At 39.6% G+C, this 27,883-nt stretch overlaps 1 protein-coding gene across 1 annotated transcript in view; it reads right to left on the bottom strand.

The window, feature by feature from the left end:
- RNF121 (ring finger protein 121) overlaps positions 1–27,883 on the bottom strand; it is a 95,331-nt gene that overhangs the window by 51,456 nt on the left and 15,992 nt on the right. Inside the window, exons 2-3 of the mRNA XM_090264839.1 lie at positions 4,989–5,026; positions 1,458–1,599 (exon numbers count right to left, since the gene is read on the bottom strand). Coding sequence (XP_090120965.1) covers positions 1,458–1,599; positions 4,989–5,026 — 180 coding nt within the window. The remainder of the gene's footprint in view (positions 1–1,457; positions 1,600–4,988; positions 5,027–27,883) is intronic.

Genomic DNA, 27,883 nt, shown 5'->3' with positions numbered 1-27,883 from the left:
TTCTACACACAGTATCATGTCATCTGTCAATAATAACAGTTTTACTTCTTCCTTTCTGATTTATATGCCTTTTATTTCTCTTTCTTGCCTAACTGCTGTATCTAAGACTTCCAATACTATATTGAATAAAAGTGGCAAGACAGGCATCCTTGTATTGTTCCTGATTGAGAAAATTTTCATCTTTCACCATTGATATGATGTTTGTCATACATGCTCTTTATTTGGTCTAGGTATTTTCTTTCTATATCCACTTTGTTGCAAGTTCAAATCATAAACAGATGTTGAATTTTGTCAGAAGCTTTTTCGGCATCTAAGGAGATGATATAACTTTTATCCTTCATTTTACTAATGTAGTTTATCACACTGATTGATTTGCAGAGGCTGGACCATCCCTGCTTCCCTGGAAAAAATCCCATCTAATTATGATATATGATCTTTTTACTGTATTGCTGAATTAGATTTGCTAATATTTTGCTGAGGATTTCTGCATCTATATTCGTCAATGATGTTGGCCTGTAATTTTATTTTTGTAGCATTCTTGTCTGGTTTTGGTATCAGAGTAATGCTGGTCTCAAAAATGAGTTTGGGAACATTCCCTCCTCTTCAATTTTTTGGAAGAGTTTGAGAATAGCTATTAAAATTTTATTTGAATGTCTGGTAGAATTTACCCGGGAAACCACCTGGTCCTGGACTGCTGTTTTATGGGAGTTTTTAAATTACTGATTCAATCTCCTTACTAGTAATCAGTGTATTCAGATTTTCTGTTTCTTCATGATTCAGGCTTGGAAGATAGTATTTTTCTAGGAATATATCCATTTCTTCTAGGAAATATCTTTTTCCATCTGTTTACTTTCAATTTCTGTGTCTTTGTATCTAAAGCAAATCTCTTATAGACAGTATATAGATGGATCAAGGGGTTTTTAATCCAATTTGCTAATCTCTGCCTTTTAACAGAATTTCATCCATTTATGTTTAAAGGAATTGCTGATAAGGAAGGATTTACTTCTGCCATTTAGGAATATGTCCTCTGTATGTTTTATATGTTTTTGTCCCTCATTTCTTCCATTACTGCCTTTTCAAAAAAAAATTAAGTAAATCCTATTTGTAAGATATATTGGAGGCTTGATCTTCCCAGACAAGTGATCACTTCTTCCTCTATTTCAATAGTTCCTAATGAATATTTCCTTCATGAATATGTCCCAAAATATTTAAAAGAAAGCCTAACTTTTCTGGCCATAAAAGTAGTCTCAGGTTCTATCTGTGTTTTCATTCTCTAAATTAATTTCATCTTAAACACACATTCACCATACACTATCCACCATTCATACATAAAGTTTGTTATTATTGTTCATTCTCTGCCTACATGTGGCTTGGTTTAGGCAGGATCCTAGAATATTGGGGAAGGGTCTCTTGCTTACTGGCAGACAAAAAAGAGAGAGGGAGTCAAAATGGCTTACATTGTAGGAACGGGGATGCCTCTGCTTCCACTGCACCAGGAGCAGCTGGGCTACCACCAAGGTAGCGATGAGGATGAGGACCATTTCAGCATGCATGGCTTCGTGACCACGATGCTTAGCATGCATGCGTGCATGCTCGACCCTGAAAGCCAAACAGATGGGGTTAGCCAGGTCAGGGATGGTGTGGTGGGAAAGGGACAATGCTTCCCAGGGATATCCTACCAGTCCATAGTTCAGAACCACTCTTGTGCTTTGCAGCTGCAGTGTACTATGCAAATTAGGGGCAAGACATATGCCCTAGTAGGCAAGCATTTTGGATAGAAGAGGGGTTCTATGGGTCCCAATAACCAAGCTCAGTCATTGGGTTAAACGTGGGTGGTCTGCTGCCTGCCCCCAATGGGAGATATAGCTGACATCTTTCCTACAGCAGGAAAGAGATCCCAGGAAAAGACTATGCCACTGCCCATTTCAGACCTATTTCAATCTGTCACTGGAAAGAAAAAGTAACCCAAAAAGAAGAATATAGCCATAAAGTCTCATACTCTTAGTCAAAGATATTTATGATACCAATAAAGTAATAACACTGCAAATATGTGCTAATTCCAGGGTTAAAGTTTTGCTTTATTTGTCCTACCCTTTCGGTCAGGACAGGGATCCTGAAGCCTAGTTATAGCCTGAAAAATCTGGGCTTTGACTTTATACTAATTCAAGAGTAACTTCATCATCAGCATCCATAGGTAAATAACCACCTCAAGGACTCAAAAACACTACAACTAGAAACTCTAACGCTGGCATTCTCTTGTCCTAAGAATTGGCAGCAAGCTATTTCCTTGGCCAATAAAAGCAAAAAGTTTTCTCTAAGAACAGAGAAGAACAGTTACTCCTACCATTCTGGGTCAAGAGTTAGCTAAGAGAGAAGAATGATGAAGAGTTAGACAAAACTAAATACAAATGTAGCCTGTATTTAGGAGCTTTTATACAAATTTTCCATTTATGCGGGTATTAGGGAGGGAAGGAAAAGATAAAGTAAACAGTAACTATGGAATTTCCAAGGGCAAGAAGAACCCAGTGGGATGAATTATGGACAAATGATAAAGCAAATATAGCAAAAAGTTAATTGTAGGATCTTGGTGGTGAGTGTAAGAGTGTTCACTGTTTTCTTTTTTTCTGTATGTTTGAAATTTTTCATAATAAAATGTTGGGAAGTAGAACTTGGTGGGCAGCCAAATGTCAGTGAACCAGCTAGCCACAGCACCTAAGGGTTCATTTTACATAAAACCCTATTGGGACAAAAAGATAATAGGGTTAGGAGTCAGAAACTTTAAGGTTCAGACACACTTCTGTAGTCTTGACCAAGAAAATTAACATCTCTACATCACAATTTCTTCATCTGTCAAAAGGAGTCCATATCTTTGCCTCCCTCATAAGGTTGCTGTGAGAATGAAGCTAAACTAAAGGACAGATAACACTTCAAAAACCTAAGGACTGTGGGGGCTTAGAAAGATAACAAGAAATTTCTTGTTCTCAGACAACATATAACTGAATGGGTATGCACAACAATGAAAGAAAGGATATAGAAAAAGACCAGAGAAGTCATCTATTTCAAGTTTCCACTCAATGCAAAATTATTTTTTATATCTTTTGTTTGAATACTTCCATTGGCTTGAGAACATATGCCTCTGAAGGCAATCTAACCTAGAACCAGCAATCTTTGGCACATTGTAAGTACTCATATGTGCTTACAAAGGAATAAAACTCCAATGCTTTCAGAGGTAGGAGGTTCTCTACCGCTCAATATACCATAACTATTAAAGATAATTCTAATAATGAGACAAAATCAATTTACCTACAGCTTCAATGCCTTGGACCTAAACTTATACCTCTAACAATAAAGAACATATCCACTCCTCTTCCCTAATGCTGCCCCTTCAACAATTTCTCATGATCTTATTTAAAAAAAACAAAAACAAAAAAACTAGCCTGTTTCTATCACTATTTTCCTGGCACTTTTAGTTCTAGAGCTTTTAAACACTATTCATATAACACAATGTGATGACCATTAATCCTGGCTGCCTTTTTCTAAACATTATGTTTGGCTCAGTGGATTGAGCGTCGGCCTGCGAGCTAAGTGTCGCTGGTTCGATCTTCCAGTCAGGGCACATCAGAGAAGGAAAACTCTGACTCCAAAAAACCTCCACTGCCTTGCGGCATACCTCTTCAGGGGAAAGGCTAAGGGAGTAAACCCCGACAGAAAATCCGGAGCCGGAGTCCCTAAGGCGGTTTGACGTTGTAGTCAACACCGGCAACTCCTGCGGCGCACCTGAAGCCAAGCTGTACTGACTCCGTCTTTCCCTTGGACCCTTCAGCTGCAAAGAGAGGGGGGGTCTGCTGCATGGGCAACAGCAGACCCTCCATATCACCCTGCCCAGGCTCTGTAGCTTCAGCTTCACTGGAGAGGACACTCCAGCGTCATCGCAAGATGTCGATTCAACACGGGAGGAGACAGATACCGTGTCACTCCCGAGTCGGACTGCACAGCCATTCTCGGCGGTGCAGATAGACTCTTAAGAAGCTACACCATCGTCTCTCGAGACGGACGGCTGCCGACGATCTAGCTATAGATAATGCAGCATTTACAACATCCAGTGTGGCCTCAGCATAGCAGAGACCAATGGCATTGTCCCTTCTTTAAGGCAGATGACATAAATAGAAATCTATGAACATCTTCCAAATTATTTTAGTAGCTGAGGTACAAAACTGGTGCATATTAAGCTTAAAGTCATCTAACATCTCGCTGGGTCTGTCATATGAATTAATGTCTTTGCCATTCTATAGTTTTACAATCAATAGTTTAAATCTTAAAGAAGGGTTTTTTATCATTATTAAATTTTATTTGGTGGATTTCAGCTCATTGGTCAGCCATCTTGTGAAGTTTGTGGGGCAGACATACTGAAACTCCTTTACTAATTAGAAACCATGACAATAAGATACTTGTTGACCCCCTCTGGTTATACAGCAAGTTACTAGCAAATTGAGATCAGAAACACATCTCCCATTTTCTCAGTTAGTACTTTCTGCTGCTTCGTGGATAACGATGATGATGTTAATAATGATAATCATCTTCAAAGCAGCTAACATTTACTGGAAACTTACGACATGCCAGGCACTATTCAAAGAATTTCACATATATTAATCCTCACAACTCTTATTAGGTACAGGCACTGTTTTAATTGTTTCACAAATGAAAAAAACTAAGGCAGTGAGAAATTAAGTTACTATACTTGCCCACATGTCGCTGGGAAATGATAGAACTAGTATTCCAACTCAGGTGAATGGTTTGGTACTTCCCAGGACCGAGGGAGCTACCCAGAAGTGATCCAGACACCGGAAAAAAATCCCAAAAGACCTATCCTACTGATCATGAGTCACTGCCTTCCATAGACAAGGAAGCAAAAAAGGGTAGATACACAACTTTATTAGTTGGATTAACCTATGCTTCCCAGCCTGAGGGGCCCACACTGTTACACTTACCTCCATTGCTCTTCTGGGGAGAGGTGTGACATATCAACCTGTAGAAAGACATCACCAGAAAAATCCATTACTGTCTTAGAACTGTCCCTGCCCATAATAAGGCGCTCATACATTCATCAATATCTTGAAGGAATTATAGGAAGCTTCAAGTGTCACATCTCTATGAAGCCTTCCCCAGTCTCTGTCCCCCAGTGATTTCTCCCTTCTAGAACTAACCAGTTACTTTGGCTCATGTCTATGACTGACACTGTTTTGCATGTCTGTGCTAGGCAATGAAGAGAAAAGAATGAACCTAATTCCCAAGATTCTCACAGCCTACTGAGAAAGACAGACATAAAAACAGAAATTTTCTTTATTAGATGCTGAGGAAGACCAGCTATGGAAGAATAAAGAAGTGGCTTCTAATCCACCTGTGATGTGACACATTAGTGAAAACTTCCTGGAGGAGATGTGAAATTTTATCCAGATAAAGATATGAGAGAAGTATGTTTCAGGAAAGGGTCTAACACGAATATGAAGTTACAAAGCATACGAACAACTGAGTATGGCTACAGCAAAAAGTATAAATCTGGATTAGGAGTAAAACTAGATAAAATGTTTCGTCATATAATGCCATTTGACTCTAAATGGCCACCATGATAGCAGGTAGAACATTATACTAGGGTGAACCAAACCTTAGTAATAGCTCTGCTTTTAACTAGCAGTATGGCCTTCCAACCTCGTACTTGTGATTCTATCAGCCTTGTATTTTTAAAGCAGAGTTTCTCAGTCTTGGCACTAGTGATATGTTGGGCTGGTTAATTCTTTGCTTGTGGGGTAGGGAGGATGTTTAGTAGCATCCCTGGCCTCTACCCACTAGGTCCCAGTAGCTTCCCAACAGATGCAACAACCAAAATGTCTATATTGTCAAAAGTCCTCTGGGGTAAAAAATTACCCCCAGTTGAAAACCATTGCTCTAGAATTATACTAAACTCTTTTTGAGCCCAGGGCTCAAGTATTCTGCTTCCCTGTAGCTATGCAGAAGCATACCCAAGTCTCAGTACATTGTCATGCAATACATCCTTATACTGAACTGAGCTGAAAATGTTCCTTGATGTAGAGAACAGAGACAAGGCTTCAAAGATCACTCAAACAAATCAACCAGCAAATATTCCTTTAGTACTTATGATTTTCAAGGCCCATTTTCCAACTGTTTTTTTTTATTGTTTTTTTTCTATTGCAGTTGTCCCATTTTTCTCCCCATTGCTCTCCCCTTCCCACCCCCCCACCCCAGTCAATCCCCACCCTGCTGTCCATGTGTCATTTGTACTAGTTCCTTGACTAGACCCTTCCCCTTCTTTTTCCCCTTTCCCCCTCCCCTCTGGTCACTGTCTAGTCCTTGTTTACATGTCTCTGGTTCTATTTTGCTCGTTTGTTTGTTTTGTTCATTAGTTTCCTGTATTAGGTGAGATCATATGGTATTTGTCTTTCACTGACTGGCTTATGTTGTTGCAAAAGGTAGGAGTTGCTTCTTTCTTTCTGCTGCATAGTATTCCATTGTGTAAATGTACCAGAGTTTTTTTGATCCACTCCTCTACTGATGAGCACTTAAGCTGTTTTCATTCCCACTGTTTTTATAACTTCAGAAAAGTACCTTAAGTGGACTGAGTACAATGGGCAGAACTCCATTCCACTACCTAGTCAAACCGGCACATATTTACCAGGCATCCTTTATGTGCGCATAGTGAAAATGCCCAACACTAGGTAGGGCTTTCTAGTTTCTAAATATCCCAGCTAAGTAAAAAGGAAGGAAGGAAGGGAGGAACAGTATCCCAAGACTTCACAAAGCCAATCGGGATAATGAAGTCAATCAGTCTCCTCTTCTCCTACTTCACATTCAGAATGGTACTTCTGCATGCACCCCTACCAGGAATTGAACCTGCAACCTTTTGGGTGCACAGGACAGTGCTCCAACCAACTGAGCCACTCTTCCAGGGTCCCCTCCAGATTTTAAATTGCCACACTGTGGGTATGGAACCTGCCCAAACCATGTCTCTAAATTCGATAAAAACATATCCTCAAGTGGCAGGAGAGGGGGGGGGCGGGGGCGGGGGGGGAGCAGGAGGAGGAGAATCCAGAGGGGGAGGACTTCTGGTCACAATAGCTGGGAAGGCACTGACTGGTGTGGCTCAGTTGGTTGGGTGTCATCCTGCAAAGTGAAAGGTCACGGGTTCAATTATCAATCAGGGCACATGCCTGGGTTGCAGGTTAGGTCCAAGAGAGACAACCAACCTATGTTTCTCTCTCACATTCATGTTTCTCTCCCTCTCTTTCTCCCTTCCTTCCCCTCTCTCTAAAAATAAATAAAATCTTTTCAAAAAATGATGGCAGATTGAGTAAATGCTGTGCTCGCCTCCTCCTACAACCATATCAAAATTACAACCAAATTACAGAACAGACATCATTAAGAACCACCTGAACACAATTCCTACAACTAAGAATAAGAAGAAGCCATGTCAAGACTGGTAGGAAAGGTGGAGACGTGGAACAAGTAGGTCCCACATACATGGTGTGGCAGCTAAAAAATGGGAGTATCTTGGCTGCTGAGGTCCCTGCTGAGGAGTGAGGGGTCTCAGCCTCGCCCTAGGCTCCCCAGCTGAGAACTCCATCGCTGGGAAAATAAGTGCCCCTAATATTTGGCTGTGAAAACAAGTGGAAATGGCAGGTGACAGGGGTGACAGGAGAGGGGGGGTTGCTGGAAACCTAGACGCTGCAGGTTTTAAAGGAACCATGCACACTCACTCACTCAAACTCACTGGCTCTGAGCTCTAGAGCTGGGGCAGCACCTCAGAAAGCACCAGGGACATATGGGGAGGAGCTTAAGCGACTAGCTTCAAGGAAAGGGCTGGAGGGGCAGAGGTCAGGGTAGCTCTCTCCCAGATAAAGTTCTGGAAGACACCATTGTTACTTTGTTGAGCCCTCTCCCTACCCAGCCAGTAGGTGCAGTCAGGTACAAAGCCGGAATACCCCACTTACTTAGCTAACACCATTCACCACACCTTGGGATTCCCTGATATCCCAGGCCCAATCAACTTGCGCGCCAGACTGGACGCTCTTCCAACAACTAGTCCACGCAAGCAGCCTTCCTTGGCTAGTACTACAGACTTCCCGAAAATCCGTCAAAGGTCCACAAAGCCCACAAAAGCAACAGATGGGTTCAGAGTGTCCCCTACTTCTTGTTAAGTGGCCCGAAGCCTGGTACTAGCAGCAGCCTTCCTCGGTTCACAGCCTAGCCTCTCCCAGGTGCCTCCAAGCCCAGCAAAGGGAGCAGCTCACCTTGGCCTGCACCAGAGTCCCTCCCAAATGCCCCAGAACTAACATACCCGGTGGCCAGCTTCAGACTACACTAGAGCACAACCCAACCAACTCCACAAAAGACATACCCAAAGGGTGGACTCACCAGGCACCACAGCTCCACCAAGCAAATCCAGCTCTATTAAGTCAGCCCCCTACACAACAACTCATCCTTGTAGTCACGGCCATTCCTCACAGCTGGTCAGCCTGTGAAAGTCAGTCTTACCCACTGACATACAAACAGCAATCAAGACTCAACTACAACAGGAGGGCACAGACAATTCACACAACGGACCCCCTGGAGCACCTGGCTCAAGTGACCAAGGAGACTGAGCCACAACATCTACATCATCTGGACCCCAAGTCCAAAGTTTACTTTAGGGTTTACTATTGATGTTGTACATTCTATGGATTTGGCCAAATGTATGATGACATGTATTCATCATTAGAGCATCATACAGAGTAGTTTCACTGCCCTCAATATTCTGTGCTCTGCTTATTTTATCCCTCCACGTCCCCTACCCCCTATCAGACACTGATCTTTATACTGTTTCCATAATTTTGCCTTTTCCAGAATGTCATATAGTTGAACTCATAAAGCATGTACCCTTTTCACATTGGTTTTCACTTAAAATACACATTTAAAGCCCTGGCCAGGTAGCCCAGTTGGTTAGAACACTGTCCCAATACACCAAAGTTGCAGATTTGAGCCCCAGTCAGGACACATATGAGAATCAACCAATGAGTGCATAAATAACTGGAACAACAAATCTTCACCAGCATTTGGTGCTGTCAAGTGTTCTGGGTTTTGACCATTTTAATAGATGTGTAGTGGTTATCTTGTTGCTGTTTATGATATGGAGCATCTTATTGTGTGCTTTTTGACATCTGTGTATCTTCTTCGGTGAGCTATATTAAGACTCTAGCCACTTTTTAATTAGGTTGTTTTCTTATTATTAAGTTTTAGGAGTTCTTTGTATATTTTGGACAACAATTTTTTATCACAACAATTTTCAACTGGTGTGCTGCAAGAATTTTTAAAACATGCAATCAGGGGCACTGACTTCTTTTCCCTTAGATTGTCAAATAAAAAAAATGACAACAGCCAACACAATAGCCATCCAGTGTGAATGAAATCAAATTTATATCTATTTTTTGTCAGGCCATCAAAAAATATTTTTTTGGTGTGCCACAGAATTTTAGTAATTAGTTTATATGTGCTGCTTTATCAGATTGGTCTTTTATAAATATTTTCTCCCAGTCTGTGGCTTGTCTTTTCATTCTCTTGACAGTGGCTTTGCAGAAATTTTAAATTTTTTTTTTTCTTTAACTGGAAATTCAGCTCCTAAATTTTATTTCCTAGTAGCTACAAACAACTGTGCTGAATTTTCACTTTTGATTTTTATCTCTTTCCAATGACCACTGCTGATAAAACACAGTCAGAAGCCAACACCAGTCTTTGGCTAACTTCATGTTTCGCTTGGTCTTTCTCTCAGCCCACTTGAAAGTTGGAGGTGTGAGGCTGGCCTCCAGGACCAGATGCTTCCAGGTCTGTCACTACCATCACAAGCTCAGTACCCACAGAGAAGCCACTCGTACTTCCAGGGTCTCAGTGTCCTCATCTCTCCAATGAGACTGATGTCACCTGTCCTAGTTCCCTCACAGGGCAGCCAGGAAGATCATATGAGATTCATGAAGGTGAGTTTACACACACATCCTGGATACCCAACACTACTGTGATTCCACTTTCCCCATTTCAGTGGGAACTCAATGCTGTCGTCAATCAGTGCAGCTTAGTTTCATTCATCAGGAATTAACCGGAGCCCTCAAGCCCTTCAGGTCAGTCACAGCTTCTTTTGCACTTTGATTGACCCCTAGCCTCCTGTCACACCAGGTCAATTCCACCCTTCTATTTGCTGGTACCAGCTTGTCTCCACTGGTTTTACGTACTTAAGAAATAACTAGTTCTCACTCATGAAACCATTTCTGGTTTCTGTGGTGTCCTGGCTCTACTTCCTCCTCCCCAGGATGGGGAGCACTTGCAGTCACTGACCCTGCTCCATGCCCAGCCAGTGTGAAAATGGGAGAAATCATGGACTGTATCTAATGAGATAGAACACTCAACAGTAGAGTCATCTAGGTCAGGTCTTCATTTGTAAACCGAGTAACATGAGGTCTAGGAAGGTAAAGTGACTTGCCCAAGGCTGTAAAGCTGAGGAGTGGTCCAGTTGAGGCCAAGCTGCTGACCACCCACCCACTGCTCATTTTGTTCCATCACCAACAGAGACCCAACCAACAAGGTAACTGGAGAACAGAGCCACTGGGTCAATGGTCAAATAACATGGTACCCACCACAGAGAAGGCTTTGACAGAACTAGACAGGGAGGGAGTACAGAAGAAAGAATAAAGGAGAGAAAGGGCCAGCAGGGAGAGAGAGAAGGGCGGGGTTGAGAGAGCAAGGATCCAAAGGCTGAGAGAGCTGCTGAGTGTTGTATCTTATCCACTGTGGGCCTGTTGAGCTACCTGCCCTGTAATCTCTGAAACGAGCCAGACAGTAACAACTGCAAAACCCACCCCTACTCCAGTCTGGGTATGGAATAACCTCAAAGCAAGAGCCTCTATGTTGTAGCATTACTCTACAACAAATGCTAAGAGCAAAACTAGGGGACAGTAATATCAATTTCTCCTTCATTGAAAGCTGGGGAGACAGAAGCCCCAAACGAAGGTGACTGGTACCCACACTGAGATACTTGCACTGGGAGACCACAGGCAGGCACAGCTTGAGGCGCACAGTTTGGAAAAGTTGTATCGCACCTGTGGCCGCTGCGGGAGCCTTGGGAGTCTTCGGGTCTTAACTCCACCCTTCTCCCTGGCTCTTGGCCCTTTGGCCCTTCCTCTCCCCACCCCCCAACCCACAGACTTTTTTGTTTGTTTGTGCCATCAAGGTTTCAGCAACTGCTTTGTTTTTAAGGAAGCAGATGTGATCTAGGTAATGAAATTAAGAGAAAAAGTGGTTAGGAAGTTGTAAAAGGAAGAGATGCCCCATAGAGAAGTCTCCTTACCCCCTTTGCCTCAGAGGCTGCTCAGTGCCATTAGATGGAGACCCTCATTCAAGCCATTCAAGGCCCCTCACAGCCCCCCCTTTCTCTCGATTACACCACACTAGAATCTGAAAATCTTCAGTTCGGTAAGGATCTTAATGGTTACCTGGTTCGACCACCACCTGTGCTCGCACACATGGAGAAGCACCAGCATTGCATATTCGCCCACCTCTCCCTGCTGGGGATACTGAGACTCAGGAATTTTAAATTTTAATTAAGTGTTGCTTATCAATTATTTCTTTCATGGATCATGCCTTTGGTTCTATCTAAAAAGTCATTGCCAAATTCAAGGTCACTTAGATTTTTTCCTACATTATCTTCTAGGAATTTTATAGTTTTGCAACTATGATCCCATTTAAGGTTTGTGATCCATTTTAAGTTACTTTTTGTAAAGATTGTAAAGTCTGTGCCTAGATTCATTCATTTTTTTGCACATGGATGTCCAGTTGTTCCAGGACCATTTGTTGAAAAGACTTTGCTCCACTGTACTGCCTTTGCTCCCTTGTCACATATCAGTTGAATATATTTATGTAGGTCTATTTCTGGGCTCTCCATTCTGTTCCACTAATTCTATTTGCTTATTCTTTCACCAATATCACATTGTCTTGATTATTGTAACTTTACAGTAAGTCTTGAAGTTGGGTGAGTGTCAGTCCTCCAACTCTGTTCTTCTCCTTCAACACTGTACTGGCTATTCTAGGTCTTTTGCCTCTCCATATAAACTTTAGATTCAGTTTGTTGATATCCACAAAACTTGGTGAGATTTTCATCGGGTTTGCACTGAACCTATACATCAAGTTGGAAAGAACTGACAATCTTTACAACATTGAGTCTTCATATACATGAGCATAGAATATTTCTCCATTTATTTAGTTCTCCTTTGACATCTTTCATCAGTTTTATAGTTTTCCTTCTGTAGACCTTGTATATTATTTTGCTAGAGTCATATATTAAGTATTTCATTTTTATGGGTGTTAAAGTAAATGGTCTTGTCTTTAATTTGAAATTCCACTTGATCTTTGCTGGCAAATAAGAAAGCAATCGACCTTTGTGCATTAACTTTGTATCCTGCAACCTTGCCATAATCACTTATTAGTTCCAGAAGGTTCTTTGTTGTTGTTTATTCATTCCGATTTACATAAATCATGTCATCTGCAAACAAAGACAGTTTTCTTTCTTCCACACAAATTTGTATACATTTTATTTCCTTTTCTTGTCTTTCTGCATTACACTAAAGAAATAATAATCCCAGTATGTTGTTAAAAAGCAGTTGTGAAAGGGAACACAGATCCTTGCTTTGTTCCTAATCTTAGGGGCAAAAGCTTCAATATTTTCACTGTTAAGTATCATGCTAGGTGTAGGGCTTTTGTTGATGTTCTTTATCAAGTTGAGGAAGTTCCCCTCTATTCCTGGTTTATGGAGAATTTTTATCATGAATAAGTATTGGATTTTGTCACACTTTTTCTGTATCTATTGATATGTTCATATAATTTTTTTCACCTATTTATATGATGGATTATAGTAACTGATTTTCAAATGTTAAACCAAGCTTACACACTCACTTGGTTGTAGTGTATGATTCTTTTTATACATTGTTGGATTCTATCTATTTTGATATTTTTTTGATAATTTTTACATCAGTTAATATTTTGTTGATGATTTTTACATCTATGTTCATGAGTCATTGACCTGTAGTTATCTTTTCTTGTAATGTCTTTTGCTGGTTTTGGTATCAGGGTAATGCTGTCCTCATAGAATGAGTTATAAAGTGTTACTCTGCTTCAACCTTCTAAAAGAGATTGTAAAGAACTAGTATAATTTCTTCCTTAAGTGTTTGGTAGAATTCACTAGTGAAATTATCTGGGCCTAGTGATTTCTGTTTTGGAAAGTTATTAATTATTTATTCAATTTCTTTAATAGATATAGGCCTATTCAGGTTATCTTCTTGTGTGAATTTTGGCAGACTGATTTTCAATAAACTGGTCCATTTCATCGAGGTTATCAAATTTGTGGTCACAGAATTGTTCATAGTATTTATTATCCTCTTAATGTCCATGGGATCTTTTGTGATGTCCCCTTTTTCATTTCTGATATTAGCAATTTGTGTCCTCTCTTTTTTTCTTAGCCTGGCTACAGGCTTATCAATTTTATTGCTTTTTTCAAAGAACCAACTTCTGGTTTTGTTGATGTTCTCTACTGATTTCCTGTATTCAGTTTCATCGATTTCTGTTCTAGTTTTTATTATTTCTTTTCTTCTGCTTGCTTTAATTTGCTCTTTTTCAAGTTTCTAAAGGTGGTAGCTTTAGATGATTAATTTTAGATCCTTCATCTTTCTCATATATGCATTCAATGCTACAAATCTCCCTCTATGCACTGCTTTTGCTGCCCCCACAAATTTTAGTAAGCTGTTTTCCTTTTCATTTGGCTCAAATATACTTAAATTTCTCTTGAAATTTCTTCTTTGATCCTTGTGTTATCTAGAAGTGTGTTGTTTAATCTGTAAGTATTTGTAGATTTTCCAGGTATCTTTCTGTTACTGGTTTCTAGTTTAAGTCCATTGTGCTGAGCGCAGACAATACATGATTTCTATTTTTTTAAATTTCTTAAAAGTGCATTTTAGGGGCCACACATGGTCTATCTTGGTGGCTGTTCCATGTGAACTTGGGAAGAATGTCTATTTTGCTACTGTTGCATATTCAGTTGATTGATTGCATTACTAAGTTCAGCTATGTTCTTAGTGATTTTCTGCCTGCTAGAACTTTCCATTTATGAAAAAAGAATGTTGAATTCTCCCAATTATAATAGTTGTAGTTCCATTAGTTTTTGCCTAATGTATTTTGTTAAGCACTGTGTAAGCACATATAGTCATAGTTTGGTACTTGCCGGCTTCAGAACTCATCCAACCCTGTACTCATTGAATTTTGGTGAGGAAAAAATGTTTCAGCACTCAGCACTTGCTCGGGACTCATCACACTTGCTAGAATTTATATAAGTCACAACGATACCCCACAAGAGGACATGCCTCATTACTCGTTGCTTGCTTGGTACTCATCAGTTTTGGCACTTGTCACAATTTCCAGAATGAGTTAACAATGAGTACCAAGGTACCACTGTATACATTAAGGATTGTTATGTCTTCTTGGAGAACTGACTTATCATTACATAATGTCCCTCTTGAGCCCTAATAACTTTCCTTGCTCTGAAGTTTGCTGTGTCTGAAATTAATATAGCTACTCCTGCTCTTTCTTTTGATTAATGTTAGTATGGCATCTTTCTCCATTCATTTACTTTTAATCTATATGTCCTTTTATTTCAAATGGGTTTGTTATAGACAACATAGTTGGGTCTTATTTTTTCATCCACTCTGACAATCTGTCTTTTAATTGGTGCATTTAGACTATCAATGTTCAAAGTAATTATTGATATAGTTAGATAAATATCTACCATATCTGTTTCCATATTCTATTTGGTACCCTTGTTCTTTGTTCCTATTTTTGTCTTCCAAACTTTTTCTGCCTTTTGTGGGTATAACTGAGAAATTTATAGGATTATATTTTCTCTCTTTTCTTAGCTTATCAGTTATACTTCTAATTTTACTTCTTTAAATAGTTGCCCTTGAGTTTGTTTGCCATATACATTTACAACTAATCAAGTTCACTTTCAAATAATACCATACCACTTCATGGGTAGTTAACCATATGCATACACATGCACAAACACACCTTAAATATACATAGCTGAATACAGTGTTGGTATTATTTTGGGAAAAAAACTGTTATGTTAGATCAATTAAGAAAAGAGCATCCACAAAAACCCTATAGCTTACATTATATTTAATGGTAAAGTCTGAATGCTTTCCCCTACAATCAGAAACAATGCAAGGGTGTCCTCCCTCACCCACTACTACTCAACATCATACTGAAGTTTCTAGCCAGTGTAATAAGGCAATAAAAGGAGATAAAAGGCACACAGATTGGAAAGAAAGAAAACTGTCCCTATTTGCAGATGACATAATGGTTCTACATAGAAAATCCCAAAGAATCTAACAACAAAACAGTCCAAGAACTAATAAAAATTCAGCAAGGTGGGAAAATACAGTATACACACACAAAAAAAAAACCCCTATATTTCTATATATTAGCAATGAACATGCAGAAATCTGAAATACAATAAAATTTACAATCACTCTTTAAAAAGAATAAGTAAAACATGTTTTTATTCTATTGATACCTTCAATTATTTCTTCTATAATAGTCTTCCTTTCTTTACATAGATCTAAGTTTCTTAACTCTATCATTATTTCTTCTCCCATACTCTTCCTTTCTTTATGTAGATCTGAGTTCCTTACCTCTATCATTTGCCTTCTTTCTAAAGAACGTCTTTTAAAATTTCTTGCAAAGCAGGTCTACTGGCATCAAATTTCCCCAGTTTTTGTTTGTCTTTACTTCTCCATCCCTTTTGAAGGATAATTTCACAGGGTACAGATTTCTACGATGGTAGGTTTTTTTTCTTCCAACACTTTAAACATTTCATTCCACTCTCTTCCTGCTTATAGTTTCTGAGGAGAAGTTAAATGTAATTCCAATCTTTGCTCCTCTATAGGTAAGGTGTTTTTTCCTCTGGCTCCTTTCAAGACATGTTTTAATATTTGATTTTCTACAGTCTGAAAAATGGTATGTATAGGTGTGGTTATGGTTATTTTTGTTGTTTTGTTTAGCATTTATCCTGCTTGGTGTTTTCTGAGCCTCCTAGATCTGTGGTTTAGTGCTTGACATTAATTAGGAAAAATTTTCAGTCATTTCAAATATTTCTTCTGTTTCTTTCTCCTGGTATTCCTACAATGTGTATATCTTAGTCTGTTCAAGATGGCATAACAAAATACCATAGACTGTGTGCCTTAATAACAACAAACATTTATTTCTCACATTTCTGGAGGGGGTAAATCCAGGATCATGGTACCAGCAGATTTTGTACCTAGTGAGAGCTTGTGGGTTCATAGCTACCTTTTTGCTGTGTCTTCACATGGTGGAAGGGATTACGGAGCTCTGTGGGGCACAAATCCCAATTATGAGGGCTCTACTCTCATGACCTAATCATCTCCCAAAGGCCCCACTGTGGAGAAGAGACAGTTTCAAGGTATGACCAATGTCTGAACCATGAACTGGACCTGGGCCAGAACAGAGATATATTTTCAGACCAGGGAACTTTCCCCAAGTCTGCGATTTCTAACACCCTCCTCCTAATATCATCACCTTGGGAATTAGGATATAAATTTGAGGGGAACACAAACAACAACATACAACTTTAGTAGTCGTCCCACAGTTCTTGGATATCCTGTTGTTTTTTTCCTAGTCTTTTTTTCTCTTTACTTTTCATTTTTATAGGTTTCTATTGAGATATCCTAACACTCAGAGACTCTTTTCCTCAGCTGTGTTCAGTCTACTGAGAAGCCCATCAAGGGCATTCTTTGTTACAGTTTTCAATCTCTAGCGCTTCTTTTTGGTTCTTTCTTAGAGTTTCCATCTCTGCTTACACTGCCCATTTGTTCTTGCATGTTGTCTACTTTATCCATTAAAACCCTTTGCATATTAATAATAGTTGTTTTAAATTCCCAGTCCAATAATTCCAAGTGGAGACTTCCAAGCTTCTTACATGTTAGATCAGAACACTTCGTGTACTTCTTTATTGGGTTACTTACATTTTTATTGCTGAATTATGAAAATTCTTTATTCCCTTACCTGATATAATACTTGCAAATATTTCCTCCCATTCTGTGGGTTATCTTTTCACTTTCTTGGTGGTATCCTTTGCAACACAAAAGTTTTTAATTTTAATTAAGTCCAAGTTATTTTTTTCTGCCAAAAATAAGTCTGATCGTGATGCTTGGTCTTTCTTATCAAACTGTTTATTGCCTTTTGGTAGTCATAATTTTTCCTGATAGTTGGATATAATATAGCAGGTAAAAGGAACTGCTATAAACAGACCTTCAATGTTGATGGTAAGATGTGGGAGGAGGGGAAGTACTCTATAGTCTAATAATTGGGTTTCAGTCTTTTGGTGAGTCTGTGTCAACTTCATTAAGTGCTTCTCAGTCCCTCACCCACCCCTCTTAGATGAGACATGATGGCTTGAATGAGGTGGAGTTGGTATTTCCCTTCTCTCACATGGAAGGCTAGAGCTGGCTAAAGTTGGGTATTTCCCTTCTAGGTGAGTTAGGCTCTGATAAAACCACAGCAGGTTAGCCTTGGTTAAATAGTTTCTCCTGATAGCAAATGTTAAGAATAACAGAATGCCCTGTAGTAATTTTAAATGGTTCCTTTTCTCCCAGTCAGAATACAAGGAGATTTATCTTAATACTCAGTGAAAAATTTGATAGATATGCAGGAGGTAAAACCCACGAAATTGTAATGAGTCCTCAGTGACTGCGACCCTTTGGAGTTTTTAGCTCTCGGCATTGTCCAGACTAAGCCTCCTGCAATTCGTCAATTACAGTCCAGGGTTCCCTACTCCAGCACTGGTTCCCACAGAGGTTTCTGCTCCTGTAAGTTGTGATTCTCTGCCTTTGCCTGTTGGGCTCTCCAATTATCAGGGCAGCAGTTTGTCCTGTGACCTTACTTTTCTTATGGATCTAAAAAGAACTGTTGATTTTCAGTGTATTCAGCCTTTTACTTGTTAGGACAAAGTGGAGACTTACAAGCTTCTTGCATGTCATATTAGAACCCTTCATCTATTTTTTCATTGGGTCATTTCTATTTTTATTGTTGAATTATAAAAGTTCTTTATTCCCTTTTCTGATATGACTTGCAAATATTTTCTTCCATTCTGAGATGTCTTTTCACTTTCTTGGTGGTATCCTTTGTAACACAAGTGTTTTCATTTTGATTAAGTCCAACTTATTATTTTTTAAAATTACTTGTGCTTCTGGTATCATATCTTTGAAACCACTGCCCAGTTTGGTCATGATTTATGACTATGTTTTCTTCTAAGAGATAGTTTTAGTAATTAACATTTAGGTTACTCATTTGAGTTAAATTTTGTAAATGATGTGAGGTATGTGTCCAACTTCATTCTTTCACATATGGCTATCTAGTTGTCTCAGCATCATTTGATGAAAAGACTATTCATTCCCCTACGTGATTTTTCATAATTGGCTCTTAACTCTAAGATGGTACATTATACTTGTTTTCCACATCATTTTCTTGAAAGCCCACAAAGTTCTATAAATTTTGCTGACAGACCCTCAGAAAAGACAAAAATAAAAGATTAGCTAGATAACTGTATATAATACAATCAATCAATCAACAAAGCAAGCAAGCCTCTGAAGCTATTTGTAAAGTTTGATTCATTTATTCAAACACTCAATTCCCACTTAAGGTACTCCTATTCTAAATGTGCAGGTCTTCGGCTAGACATGGAGATACAGAGATAAACCAGACTTTTTTTTCCCTGCCCTTGAGAAGACAGATAAAAAATATAATAATTAGGCTGTTTAAAAAGCATGCATTTGGGGGGAGGGGTGGTGCTGGGCAGAGGGGAGCAAAGGGGAAAAATTGGAACTGTTGTAACAATATAATCAATAAAATATACCTAAAAAAAAAAGTCAACCTGGTGGAAAGAATATTTTCAACAATTTGCAGGTGAGAAGGTTGACCTAGATTGGGGTTTAACCAGTGAAGAACTATACAAATTGATGAAGAGAGGGGCAAGGTTCATGACAGTTGAAAATTTTTATATATCATATTTTAGCATATTAGAATTAGAAAATGCATTATAATGTTTCCAAATAAATATAAGATATGGATAAAATATTTCCTTGTGAATGTTATCCTTTCAAAATAAGCATTGGATACATTTTAGAAATATCTTATGAAAAAACAGAAAATAATATTTTTTACTTCTAATTTGTCATTTAAAAACAACAGCTTTTAATATTATGTATGAACTTTCGATGTGTGTTAAAGAATCTGTTTTGTAGTTTATTATATTTATTAGGCCTAAACATTTATCGTTTCGTTCTTAATGAATTTGGTTTATTCTTAGGAAACCATGTGACTAAAGTGAACATCTATTTCTCACATAAGGAAAATAAATATAAGAATAACTGCACAATAAAATATTGCTATTTAAAAAAAAAAGAAACGCATGCATTTGAGGCCCTGACTGGGTGGCTCAGTGGATTGAGTGCTGGCTTGTGAATCAGAAAGGTCACAGGTTCAATTCCCAGTCAGGACACAGGCCTTGGTTGTGCGCCAGGTCTCTAACTGGAGAGAGAACTGATCCATGTTTTTCTCCCTCTCTTTCTCCCTTCCTGTCCCACTAAAAGTAAATAAATAAATTAAATTAAAAGCATGCATTTGAGGACTTCCGGCCAAGATGGAGACGCAGACAGACACATTGCATCTCCCTCCACAACTAAGAAGGAATACAACTATCTCAAATCTAGAGACAACCAGAAGTTCCAGAAGGTCAAGCTGCATGGAAGTCCAACAAAGATATAAAGAAGAAACACTCATCCAGACAGGTAGGAGTGGCAGAGAAACAACAGTAAGGTGGTAGCAGCAGTGGTGGCAGTGGCTGTGGCCAGCCAGTGGAAAGCACAGTCACACATTTAATAAAGGAAGGTAGGGTCAGCTGGGGAGCACTCCCAGCATCAGACCAGACTGTGCAGTTCACAGTTCCAGTGCCAGGGAAAATAAAACCTCATTGCTTCTGACTGTGAAAACCAGTGGGATTTGGGGTGGAGGAAGAAACTGCCAGTCTCTCAGCAGAGTCCACTTGTTTAAAGGGCCCCCCAGTCCTAGAATGTCTGAAGACCCACCCACTCTGGGAATGATGGCCAGGGAAACAGCTAGAGAGGTGCCAGTCCCATATGGGAAGTGGGAGAAGTGCCTGGAAAACGGGTGAGTGCTGAGCAAGTGACATTGTTCGCTCTCAGACCCCTCCTCCACATACAGCACCACAACATGGTGAAACAGGGTCACCTTGTAGTGATGAATACCTATGGCTCCGCCACTTACAATGTAACAGGTGTGAAAGCTCTACCTAAGACACAGAGGCAAGCAGAGGAGCCTGTCAAGTTGAGGAGACAGAGAAGTATGGTTGAAGAGAGGCAGCAGAGCAAGGTTCCAGTGGGAGAACTAAGCAACAAGGAGACAGCCAACCTAACAGACAATAAAATAGCCAACCAAACAGACGCAGAGGTCAAAACAGTGGTGATAGAGTTGCTCACAGACCTGAAAGATATGCTTAAGTATGGCAAACACAGTAGGGAAAAAGTGAAGGCTATGCTAAGTGAAACGAAGGAAAAGCCACACAAAACCAATGGTGAAGGGAAGGAAATTAAGGTTCAAACAATGATTGGGAACATAAAGAAGAAATAAACAGTCAACCAGTACAGAATGAAGAAACAAGAATTGAAAAAAACGAAAGGATTAGGAACCTCTGGGACAACTTGAAACGTGCCAACATCCGAATCACAGGGGTGCCAGAAGGAGAAGAGGAAGATATACATAGGGCCCAGAGGCATATGGGAGGATGCTCAACATCACTAGCCATCAGAGAGATGCAAATTAAAACCTCACACTGATCAGAATGGCCATCATTAACAAATCAACAAACAAGTGTTGGCGAGGATGTGGAGAAAGGGGAATCCTACTGCACTGTTGTTGGGAATGCAGACTGGTGCAGCCACTACGGAAAACAGTATGGAATTTTCTCAAAAAACTAAAAATGGATCCAGCGATTCCACTGTTAGGATTATACCCAAAGAATCCTGAAACACCAATTCAAAAGAATCTATATGCATTCCTATGTTCATAGCAGCACTATATACAACAGTCAAATGCTGGAAACACGCTAAGTGCCCAACAGTGGATGAATGGATTAAAAAACTGTGGTACATTTACATGATGGAATTCTATGCAGCAGAAAGAAAGAAGGAACTCCTGCCTTTAGCAACAACATGGATGGAACTGGAGAGTATTATGCTTAGTGAAATAAGCCAGGTGGCGAAAGAAAAATACCATATGATCTCACCTAATACAGAAACCTAATTAACAAAACAAATGAGCAAAATGGAACCAGAGGTATGGAAACAAGGAACATACTAACAGTGATCAGAGGGGAGGGGGAAGGGGGAGAAATGGGGAAAGAAGGGGCAAGGTCTAATCAAGGAACTAATGTAAATGACCCATGGACATGGACAACAGGGTGGGGACTGACTGTGGGAGAAGGGTGAGAAAGGCAGGGCAGGGGAGAGCAATGGGGGAAAGATGGGACAACTGTAATAGAACAATAAAAAAATGGAAAAATAAAAGTTAGACCCATAAAAATAAATTAAAAATAAAAACAATTTTCAGCAAAAACAAACAAACAAAAATTAAGCAAATAACCAAAATAAGAACAGAATCATAAGTATGGGGATCATTGGGAGGGTTATCAGCTGGGAGGAGGTAGGGGGAGAAATGGGGAAATAGTGAAGAGATTAAGAAGCATAATTGGTTGGTACAAAATAGACAGGGGGAAGTTAAGAATAATATAGGAAAGGATGAAGCCAAAGAACTTATATTCACGACCCATGGACATGAACTAAGGAGGGTGGGATTGCTGGAGGGAAGGGGGGTACTGGGCAAAGGGGAGCAAAAGGAAAAGAAACTGGGACAACTGTAACAGCATTATCAAGAAAATATACTTAAAAAAGAAAAAAAAAATAGACAGGCATAAAAGAAAGTCTCGCCCTGACTAGGGTGGCTCAGTGGATTGAGTGATGGCCTGTGAACCAAAGGGTCACCGGTTCAATTCCCATCAGGGCATGTGTCTGGGTATGTGGGCCAGTTCCCTAGTTGAGGGTATAGGCAACCACGCACTGATGTTTCTCTCATTTTCTTTCTCCCTCCCTTCCTCTCTCTCTCGAAATAAATAAATAAAATCATTTTTTAGTCTTTTTCTTTATAAAATTTAAACTTACAGTCTAATGTAAAAGACAGATAATAAACGTGTAAATAAGCATATTTTTATATACATTAAATAATTTCTGATAGCAGTGTTATAAAGAAAAATAAAGCTGAGTTAGAGAGGAAAGAGTAAAATATAAGGCTCTTTTGTTGCTACCTGTAGACACACTGGTTTCCCCAAAAGGTTTCCAACAATAAAACATGCTGGGCGGGATGAACAGTGAAACTTAGCCCATGTGGTATGTCTTAATTACTTGAGTTTTATCTCATTCCATTTTCACCCCAACAAACGGTTTCAGGACAATAATTACTTTTCTTAGTGAAGAGAAACAGTTGTAGTCCAAAGCTGACATAGCTATTTATTGATATTTGCTTTATTCCAAAGAACAGGACACTTCTCTCTATGCCTGTTTCCCCATGTATAAAATGTGGGAGGTTGGCTTAGGTGGTTTTCCAAGTCCCTTAAAGCTAAAATGCTAGAGTAATTCACACCAAATCTGTCTAACTCCAAAGCGTTGGAGTCAGCTATATAACATTTTGACTTTCCAAACTCCTACAGTTTCCTTAGTTATCCCTAAGTAAAAGCAAAATGCCTTCAGTATGGTCAAGTGTGATATAACAGGATGTGACCATATTAAATCAATGAAAATGTACCAAATGAGTACCAAATGCATGCATCAGGAATATCCACCACTCAGGGGATGGCCTCTTGATCTGGCTCCAAGTACCTGCTAACTACAAAGGGACCTAAACTTTGGAACCCCATCCACCAGGGCAACCTGGCATTTCAGAGGTCTCAGTTGTTTCCTCCAAAAGTTAAAAGACTGATTGACTATGCAGTTAGAGACTTCATTCTTTCACAAAACATTAGAGATGACTAAGCCCAACCTTTGCCCTTGAGGTATTCACAGTCAGGGGTGTGGGGGGCACAGACTAATAAACATAATATAATATGATACGGATAACCACTGACATATAAACAAAATGCTGTGTAAGCTCAGAGAAGGAAGAGATTAGCTAGCTCCTAAACCTAGTACGCATACAGCACAACCAGGTTGGCTGCCTCTATCTCATGGGCACAGATACTGTGGTCTGCTGAGTGCCTGGATTATGAAGTAAAGTCCAAAGTTCCAGAGGTTACCCATATTTGTGGCTCCCCATTCTCCTCTCATACATATTTTTTTGTTTGTTTTTTGCATAGAAAGTATGTTTATTTTTCTTTTTTAATTTTTGATTTATTTACTGTTTTTCTATTACAGTTGTCCCACTTTTTCCCCCATTGCTCCCCCTACCCAGTCCACCCCTTCTCCCACAGTCAATCCCCATCTTGTTGTACATGTCCATGGGTTATTTATACTAGTTCCTTTACGTACTTACTCCCCTTCTCTCCCTCCCCCGCTCCTCCCTGGTAACTATTAGTCTGTTCCTTGTTTACATGACTCTGGTTCAGTTTTGCTCATTTGTTTGTGTTGTTCATTAGTTTCCTGTATTAGGTGATATCATAATATTTTTCTTTCATTGCCTGGCTTGTTTTACAAAGCATTATTCTCTCTAGTTCCATTCATGTTATCACAAATGGTAGGAGTTTCTTCTTTCTTTCTGCTGCATAGTATTCCATTGTGTAAATGTACCACAGTTTTTTGATCCACTCATCTACAGATGGGCACTTAGGCTGTTTCCAGCACTTGGCTACTGTAAATAGCACTGCTATGAACATAGGGGTGCATAAGAGGGAAGGGAGAGAGAAAAAGAGGGAGGGAAACATCAGTTTGTAAAAGAGACGTGGATCAGTTGCCTCTCGCACACCCCCAACCAGGAACCTGGCCACAACCCAGGCATGTGCCCTAACTGGGAATCAAACCTGCGACCTTTCGGTTTGGTTTGCAGGCTGGTGCTCAATCAACTGAGCCACATCAGCCAGGGCTCATTCACATTTTTCTCAAACTCCTTAGGCTTGCCAAGAATTCAAGGCCAATAAGTCAAAGTGGAATTACCTCACTTTTCAGACCTCATAAATCACCTGGGGATTTTGCTTAGCCGAACTGTAAGGCCTAACATGGACAGCACACTCTGGGCAGTAAAGTGAAAGTAGATGCTCGGCTGTAATGACTGCCGTGGCTGCTGTCTGCCCCCCACCCCTCCTACCATTAAAAGAAAGCATATCCTCCAAGCTAGCTGAGTTGGGAAGCTTTTTAAAAGAAACTTTTCAACTATATACAAAAGTAGAAGAAATAGTTTAATGATCTCTCACCCATTCAACAATTATCAAATTGGGGGCATCCAACATTTGCTTCTTTGGTTCTTCAATTCCTGTCTATCAAATTTGTTTTTCCTCAGACTGGCTTCCTCTCCACCTGGCCCTCCTCTCTGAGTCTTGCCTTTCTGCATTCCAGCTCTACACTTTTCTTTTCATCTTTAAAGACCCAACTCAGATGTCACCTCCTCCAGAAACTCTTCCAGAACAGAACTATCCTTTCTATGAACTCCTAAAGCCTTTACAGTTTGGACTACTCATGTGCTGATCACATCCACTCACCTACACTTGAAATCTTCCTTGGATTTTTCATTGCCACATCTCCTTAGTACACACTTTATCCTCGCTCTCTCCAAGATTATTTCAGTGACTTTCAAGGTCATCTCTCTGACTCTGATCTTGCCAGAACAGACTGATAACACAGGAGCAGCCACAGTGATCTCTATCAGACACACATCTGACTGCTTCAGACTGCTACTCTGAAAAATTCTGATAACTTTCTATTGCCTCCAGTTTAAAGTCCAAATTCCTTTGCATGACACACAAGGTACTTTATAATCTGGTTCAACTCACTACATATCTCATCACTCTCCACCAAATGGCTTATACTCTGGCCACATTGAACCACCTGCCATTATAACATGTTCCCTTTTACCCCTCTATGCTTCTATTAAAGGTTGCCACTGTCTTCTCTCTCTAGAATTCTTTCCTCACCTTCACTGTCTAGTTAGTTTCTATTCACTCTTTAAGACACAACTCAAATATCAATTCCTGTGTGAGATATTCTCCAACTTTATTCATTTACACATCCATTTAATAACTGTTAACTGATCATATGTTAAGCTCTAGACTGAGGATACAATAATAAATAAACAACAGCTTCACATTCAAGGTGCTTAAAGTCTGGTAGGACTCCTCAGGTGGAGTAACTCCTTTCCTCCTCTGTTGTCCCACCAAAAAATTTGCAGTTTGCACATACCTCCAAAGTCTCATTTATTACTTTTACATTTATTTCTGAGTCTGTTTCTATCACTGGGCTCTAATCATCTTGAGGCCAAGGATTCTGGGGGAGAGAGGGGCTTTAGAGTTATAGCATCCATTTAAGGTAGACAATTCGATGATTGTTCTTATATTTACAGTTGTTCAACCATCTAATTTTAAATAATTTACAACACTCTAAAAAGAAACCTCATGCTCATCTGCCAACTTCCCATTCCCACACCCAAGTTAGGCAACCACAAATCTACTTTACAACTCTACAAATTTGCTTTTTCTGAACCTTTCATTTAAATAAAGTCACATAAGCCCTGACTAGTATGGTTCAGTTGGTTGGGCATCATTCCAAAATGCAAAAGGTTGCTGGTTCAATTCCCAGTGGGGCATGTGCCTGGGTTGTGGGTTCAGTCCCTGGTCAGGGCGTGAACGAAAGGCAACCAATCGATAGTTCCCTCTCATATGGATGTTTCTTTCCTCTCTTTCTCCATCCTTTCTCTCTAAAAATAAATAAATCTTTAAAAATAAAATAAAATAAATGAAGTCATACAATATACTTTTTTGAATGGATTCTTTCACATAGCATAATGTTTTTCAAAGATCATCCATGTTATAATAGCATGTATCAGTAGTTTATTCCTTTTTCTTGCCAAGTAATATTCCACTGTATGGATATACAATCTTATTTATCCAGTTATCAGTTGGTAGACATTTGTGTTGCTTCTACTTTTTGGCTAGTATGAACAATATTGCTATAAATATTTGTGTATAAGCTTTTGTACAGATATGTTTTAATTTCTCAACTATATACCAGGGATGGAATTACAGGATCATATGATGACTGTATGCCTAACTTTTTAAAAAAATCTTCACCTGAGAATATGTTCATTGATTTTAAAAAGAGAGGAAGGGAGGAGAGTGGAGGCGGGGGAAGAAAGAAAGAAAGAAAGAGAGAGAGAGAGAGAGAGAGAGAGAGAGAGAGAGAGAGAGAGAGAGAGGGAGGGAGGGAGGGAGAGAGAGACAGAGACATTAGTTTGTTGTTCCACTTATTTATGCATTCATTGGTAGATTCTTGTTACGTACCCTGACTGGAGGCTGAATCTGCAACCCTGGCATATCAGGAATACGCACTAACCAACTGATATACCCAGCCAGGACCTATTATGTCTTTTTGATTATGGCAACACAGTGGGCATGAAGTGGGATCTCTGATGACTAATGATGTTGAACACCTTTTCATGCAGTATTGGCTATTTGTATATTTTCTTTGGAAAAAAGTCTATTCAAATCGTTTGTCCATTTTTAATTGGGTTATTTAACTTTTTCTTGTTGAATTGTAAGAGTTCTTTATTCATCTTTGTGTTTCAAAGAACTAGTCCATAACCTGGCATTTGTATGTGTTTAATGAATGTCAGATGGATGTTACATAAGGTTAACTGCTTTGAAGACAATAATAATACCTTATTCAATAGCCCCGTCACACTTTACACCTAGCGCTAGACACAAAGCACATACTTTGAAAATATGGAGAGACTGAATAATTCTCTCTTGAATAAACAATGGGAATGATTCTGCAGAAGTATACCTTAGCCAGCAGGAGATATCAAGCACATGACAGAATCACAAACTATGTTCATTCCTAACAGTGAATGATACTTTGGCTCTACTTGAAGCGCCCTTTCTTCTCCTTAAGGAACTCAAAACTTGATCCAAAGAGGAGAGGCTGGCTAGCATCTGGAGCACATCAGAGATACAGAGCTGACAAAAGTATTCTATCCTTTGTGGCTACTAAGTCTCCTTCTCTCTCTCTCTCCTTCCCTCCCTTCCTACTCCTCTCTAAAATAAATAAAGCCCTGGCTGGTGTGGCTCAGTGGGTTGGGCACCAGCCTGGAACCAAAAGGTCACCAGACTGATTCCTGGTCAGGGCACATGCCCGGGTTGTGAGCCAGGTCCCTGATTGGGGGTGTGCGATGGGCAACTAATTGCTGTATCTCTTGCGCCTTGATGATTCCCTCCCTTTTGCCCTCCCTTCCCCTCTCTCTAAAATATAAATTTTAAAAATCTTTAAAATAAAAATAAATAAATAAAAACATATCCTCAGGTAATGAGTAAAAGAGCAAAAAGTGACTTCTGGCCAAGATGGAGGCCTAGACAGACACGCTACGTCACCCTCCACAACTAAGAAGGAATACAACTACCTCAAAACTAATGATAACCAAGAGTTCCAGAAAATAGAGCCACATGGAAGACCAACAAACAAAG

The sequence above is a fragment of the Furipterus horrens genome, unplaced genomic scaffold (assembly GCF_987537825.1).
Source record: "Furipterus horrens unplaced genomic scaffold, mFurHor1.1.pri manual_scaffold_2, whole genome shotgun sequence".
Classification (NCBI taxonomy): domain Eukaryota; kingdom Metazoa; phylum Chordata; class Mammalia; order Chiroptera; family Furipteridae; genus Furipterus; species Furipterus horrens.
This window is presented reverse-complemented; position numbering and strand designations above follow the sequence as displayed.